This window comes from Lutra lutra, chromosome 6, assembly GCF_902655055.1.
Source record: "Lutra lutra chromosome 6, mLutLut1.2, whole genome shotgun sequence".
NCBI lineage: Eukaryota > Metazoa > Chordata > Mammalia > Carnivora > Mustelidae > Lutra > Lutra lutra.
The window spans coordinates 68,981,653-68,987,652 of NC_062283.1; the positions used below are offsets into that span (position 1 = coordinate 68,981,653).

Genomic DNA, 6,000 nt, shown 5'->3' on the forward strand with positions numbered 1-6,000 from the left:
AGAGGCTTGCATCCAGTGTGGCCCATGTGTGGCCCAGATCTCCTCCGAACGCCTACCCAACCTCCCTCTCCTCATACCCCCTGGGAGACCTACCGGCAGGTGAGGCCTCCATGCCCCTTGGCCTGAAACCCAACCCTGGGTTGGGTTCTCAGGCTTCTGTCCCCAGTCCTGGCCCTGAAGCCCCCCAGATTGGGGACCTCTGAGTCACACCCCAGGAGTCCTCCTGCCCCCCAGGAGGAAACCGTGCCCTTTGGAGCTGCACAGAACCCTCAGAACAGGAGAAACTGCATGCTCCACTGAGGTCACTGCCAACATTGGCAGCTCCCCTGACCACAAACCCGGAACCTCATGCCCTCCATTAACCCCCTTGGTGATCCTGCCTCTGTACCCACAGATCTTTCCTGGACTCCCAGGCTCTCACGGGACTCTTCAAGAAGCATATTCTGGGAACAAAGGTCAGGTCAGGGCCACAGAAACCTCTGGCAGTGGTTATAATGAGACTCTGAGATGTCAGTAGAGTCCCAAGCCATAGGCCATCTCAGAGTTTGTCTGCAAAGACACAGTTGGTAGGAAACACAGATGCTGACAGAGGGTAGAGAAGATGGAAAAAGCTATGTTTTTTGTGGCCTAGGACAGGCCCGTGCCAGTGCCACAGAGGGCCCAGGAAGCCAGGTGCCCCATAACTGTGGAGGCCGAGAAAATTAAGGCCATCCCACCTCAAGTTTAGCTGATGTGGGAAACAGAGGGAGAAGAAAATCATTAAAATTCCTCACCTATTGACAAGCCCTTGAAACAGACAGAGTGGCTCTACCCTGGGGACTTAACTGCCCTCACGCTGAGATTTTGCTAAGGACAATCCTAGCCTGACCGAACCCCTACCCCGACAGGTACGACCAGAATCCTGTAAGTCTACTTTAACAATTCCTTTAGGAAACTTTATCTCTAAACCTCCAAGATAGTGTTGAGAATCATTCCCAAGTATATGACCCACTGATATACATCTAAAGGGTCTCACAGGAAGATTTTTATTATTGGTAATGAATAACCTTTTCCTCAGACAACAGCTAGCCCCTCAAGGTCCTGGAGACCTTGCTTCCAAAATTCCTTAGAGACTTACATCATCCATAACTCCCTTTGTCCTCACCCACTGCCGAGTCCACCCCTACTCTGCCTTTAAAAACTCTGACTGTAATCTGGTTCGGGGTCCAAGTCCCTACTCCACTGTGTCGTGTATACTTGGGCCCAAGCTTAAGCTTGTCAAATAAACCCTCATGTGATTGCATCGGTGCTTGGCTCCTTGGTGGTCTCTCAGACGTGAAAACTCGGGCACAACAATAACATTGCTGAGGGCTCATTCAGATTCGTCCTGAAGCCCACAAATGCTGGATCCTCTTCTAACTCAGGAGAACCCTAAATGTGCTCATGGTCTTGGTCTGAACAAGATTCAGTGTGGTATATAACCTGAAAGATATAACCACAAGGCAGTGGGGACTGACTCAGCTAAACAATACCTATGTTGAATTCCACCACAGACAAACATGGTGGGGGAAACTCGAGGCTGTCAGAGTAATGGGGGGGGGATTCCTGAGGCCTTAACTTTTGGCCAATCTCACTATCATCTTTCTTTTCATTCAAGTACAGGGGCCGGGTTCAGGCAGGATAGATCACAGTGTCTTCCCACTCTGCCACTGGAAAGGAAGAGCCCTCTCCACTATCATCCAACACTTTGCAGATCTGGGGTGTGGGAAACTACCACCTGTGGGCCAGTTGGACCTCCCCCTATATTCTCGTAATCAGGTGTGGCTAGAACATTAGTTATAGATGGTCTGTGGCTGCTTTCAAGCCACAGTGCAAGAGTGCAGTCATTGTCAGAGACACCATGTGGACTGCAACACCTAACAGAAAATCTTTACAGAAGACATTATAGAAAAGTCTTTGTCAATCCCTGGTCTCAAAGATCGTAGGATCATGTCCCTTATTTGAGTAGAATGTAGCGCCTCTGGGGCAAATCTAATTTTTTCACCTCCAGAGGCAAGGACTTCCATCCTTTTAGCCATAGCACCATCTCCATCCTCCTCTACTGACACCTTGAATGCCCCGTCTACAAGTCTGCAGTCCAATGGAAATTCACTGTCATTTCCATGGTAGTGATGTTCAGAAACGGAGGTGTAAGTGTGAACTTGTGAGGGTGAGCATACAATACAGTAGCGTGCTTTCTGTCCCCCAGGAATGGCCACACAATGTGGTTGCATAGTGATCTCAGAAGGAAGCCACCTTCATAGAACAAAATTCATCTGCGAGGACTCCCAAGTCCCTTGTCCTGGACACTAGGTTCCACTGAGGCTGGGGGCACACAGAGGGGCAGAGACTCCCCTGCCCATGAGGGATTTGAAGGACACCTTCTGTTCCAGGACAAAAGATCCCAAAACCATTCATCCACCTGTCACCGAGCCAGGCATCTGTAAGAGAGATCTACTCCAAGCAGAAAGGACAGACTGAGAGACAAGTGGCAGCCTTGTGTGACAAGTGCCACAACAGGGGACACTCAGGAGGACTGGGGGTGTACAGGATTGGACAACCTTGGGGGTGGGAGACGGGAATGCTCCAGGAGGGTGATCACAGCTGTGATGTGATGAGGGATCCTCTGGAGGACTGGGGGTATGCAGGATTGGCCAGACCAGGGGACAAGGGGACCAGGGGTGCTCCAGGAGGATGTCACAGCTGTGCCCTTGTGTGGCTACACATGTCAGTGTGACTGGGCATTGGCCAGACTGGAAATGACAGCACAGGTGAGAGGTGGTGACCCTAAACTAACTCTTGCAAGGCAAAAGTTCGGTAACAAAATTTCTTACAGTACGCTTTCATGTCACATGCATCTGTGAGTCCCTAAAGCTGATTGTGTAGAACATGAAGTACGTAGTGGGCCACGGCTTTCAAACCTATGGTGCTGGCAGCAGAGCACATTGATATTTCTTTTGGCTGTTTTCACAGCAGAATGACTTTTCCCACCTTCATCTCCAATCCCAATACAGTGAATGAAGGAACACAGACCTACACTTTGAAAAGTCAACACAAATCTGCAAACCCAAGTTCTCACAGGAGCTAAAGGTTCAGGACCAGGATGACAGAAAGGGGAGGCTGACAGCAAGGAAACAAAGGAACACGTCATGTGCATGGGAGCTGACCCACTTCTCTACCGTTGGAAGCAAGCCATGCCTGACAGGAGGGAGTCCCACCTGCACCTGGTCTGTCTGTTTACTGCCCTTGAGCAGAGCGGAGGATGGGCTGAGCTGGGTGTGGCTGTCGGAGGGAGATGGCCAGCTGGCCACAGATGCTACCTGCCAAGCACATATAGGCCCATCTCCTGGTCCTCAGCTAAGATGAAACAATCATTGTGTTTAGTGACCTATTTCCGGGGACAGGTCATGTGCTCAGTGCTTTGGTGACTATATCTTCTCTTATTGTATTCTTTAAAAACACCTCAGGCAGGTAAGATTGACATACAAGAAGCTGTCCTATAGTTAATGTATGTAACTTGACCTTGACCCTAACCCTAATACCTAGTTAAGAGATACTCAATTTAGAATACTGCTCATAAATTAGAGGATGGTTTTCAGGAGCTAAGGAATTCAGGGACCAACTTTCTTCGGTCTTACTCTCCCTTGAATCCAGTAAATCCGAACCCATTCGGCCACGTGCTATCTGGAGAGTGGCCACATGGGGGCAACAGTGCCCCAAACCCCACTGCAAAGCCAATTCTTCCTTCATCCTGTCAAACCTTGTTCATTCAATGTTTACAGATCATGGTAGAGATGATGAAAAGTGTGACTTTGCTGAATTTTTAAAAAACTGAAGTAATTCTTTCACCCTGTTAAGAATAGAACTTCGAGAGCACATGAAGGCCCAGGGGCCTGGGAAAGGGCTACTACTATGGAATCTCTTCAGGTCTACTTAGGAAACAAGGATGGCTTCTACTCCACTTCTCTGCAGGAAGAATTTGTGTCAATTAACAGCCCTGAATCCACACAAAATACTGCAGCTCAGAGGAAAACAAAGGAGAATCAACAGCCTCCAGAAGCAGAGAAAGAACCACACCCAGGAACAAAGAGAGACCACAGCTGCTCTACTCAGGCCAATTTGCATTTCTGTAGATCCTCTGGAGCTAGAATGCCCTAGTGTCCTGGGGGTTGTGGGTCAGGCAGAGTGCACACCCTGATGCTACCCTTTGGAACCCATGAAAGCCTCCTGGTCCCTTCCTCCACGAGACACCCCCTACCTACCCCTTTATGACTCTATCCTGCTTCTTGGAACTCCCACTCCCCTTTTTGATGCCATCGTTCCCTTTTCCCATCACTGCCATTATATAGAGTACATTGAACTACTTACTATTCTGTCATTTAAATGTTTTTTGCATTGTATGGTGGGAATTAATACCTTGCATCATCTACCCTTGTCGCATTGCATGACTTCACTGTGGACTCCGAATGCCCTCACAGTGTCGTGGGGCTAGTGTCCTGGGCAAGGTCCTCACTAAGCTGGCTCAGCAGTTGCAGTGAAGGCCTCACCCAGGCACTGCTATTTGTGTGCAAGCCAAAACCTTGGTTTGGGTTCAGAATTGCTCATGGCCCCTCAGCCACATCAGATGGCTTGGGGGCACACCCTGAAGACACTGACTAGTCCAGTGTTGCCCTGGGGAATCTCCATGGAAGAGCCTCTGTGTCCAGTGGGGGAACCCCATAGGAGCAGGGCCGATGGGAGTCAGAACTCCTGAGATAGAATCCATTGTGGAGACTGCCCAGAACTTAAAAACATTTAAAAATAGAGCTACCCTACAACCCAGCATTCGCACTCCCAGGTATTTATCCCAAAGATACAGATTGAGTGAAAAGTAGTGGCACCTGCCCTGCCCCCTATGTTCATTGCAGCATTATCCACTCTTGCCAAACTATGGAAAGAGCCCAGATGTTCACGGACAGATGAATGGAAAAGAAGATGTGGTTCATATCTACAACAGAATATTATTCAGACATCAGAGAGGATGAAGGCTTACCATCACATCCATCTGGCTGGAACTGGAGGGTATTATGCTCCAGTGAAATAAGTCTATCAGAGAAAGACAACTGACACATGTATTCACTCATATGTGAAACAGGAGACACACCACAGAGGATCAGAGGTTTAGGGAGGGAAAACTGAATGGGAAGTCATCAGAGAGGGAGGAAAACCACGAGAGACTCTTCATTACAGAAACAAACTGAGGAGTGCTGGAGGGGAGGTGGATGGGGGATGAGGTAACTGGGTGATGGGCATTAAGGAGGGCATGTGATGCAATGAGCACTGGGGGGTTATACACACCTGATCTATTATTGAACACTACATCTGAAACTAATGATGTACTATAGGTTGGCTCATTGACATTCAGTTAAACAAAAAGAACTCAAGCAAACACTCCTAAAAATCTGTAGGGAACCACCAAAGATACTGAACAGCCATTGCAATGTTGAGAAAGAAAAACAAAGCTGGAGGAGTCACAATTCCAGATTTCAAGTTATACTACCAAGCTATAGTCATCCTAACAGTATGGCACTGGCACAAAAATACACACAGCGACCTAGGGAACAGGAGAGAAGCTCAGATATAAACCTGCAATGGTGTGGCCAATTAGTCTTCCACAAAGCAGGCAAAATATTGAAAAGAAAAAGGACAGTCTCTCCAACAAATGGTGCTGGGAAAACTGGACATCTACTCACAGAAGAATGCAATTATTTTGCTTCCTTAGACCATACAGACACATAAACTCAAAACAGTTTCAAGACCTCAGTGGAAGACCTGAAACCATAAAAATCCTACAAGAGGGCACAGACAGTAACTTCTTGACATGGACCAAAGCAACATTTTTCTAGACTATCTCCTGAGGCAAAGGAAATAAAAGCAAAAATGAACAACTGGGACTATATCAAAATAAAAAGTTTCCACACAGCAGAAGAAGTAGGAAGAAAG

At 47.9% G+C, this 6,000-nt stretch overlaps 1 protein-coding gene across 1 annotated transcript in view; it reads left to right on the top strand.

The window, feature by feature from the left end:
* PXT1 (peroxisomal testis enriched protein 1) overlaps positions 1 to 2,112 on the top strand; it is a 49,083-nt gene extending 46,971 nt beyond the window's left edge. The window contains 1 exon segment of the mRNA XM_047735274.1: positions 1,637 to 2,112. Coding sequence (XP_047591230.1) covers positions 1,637 to 1,663 — 27 coding nt within the window. The 3' untranslated portion in view covers positions 1,664 to 2,112.
* The last annotated feature ends 3,888 nt before the right edge of the window (positions 2,113 to 6,000 follow it).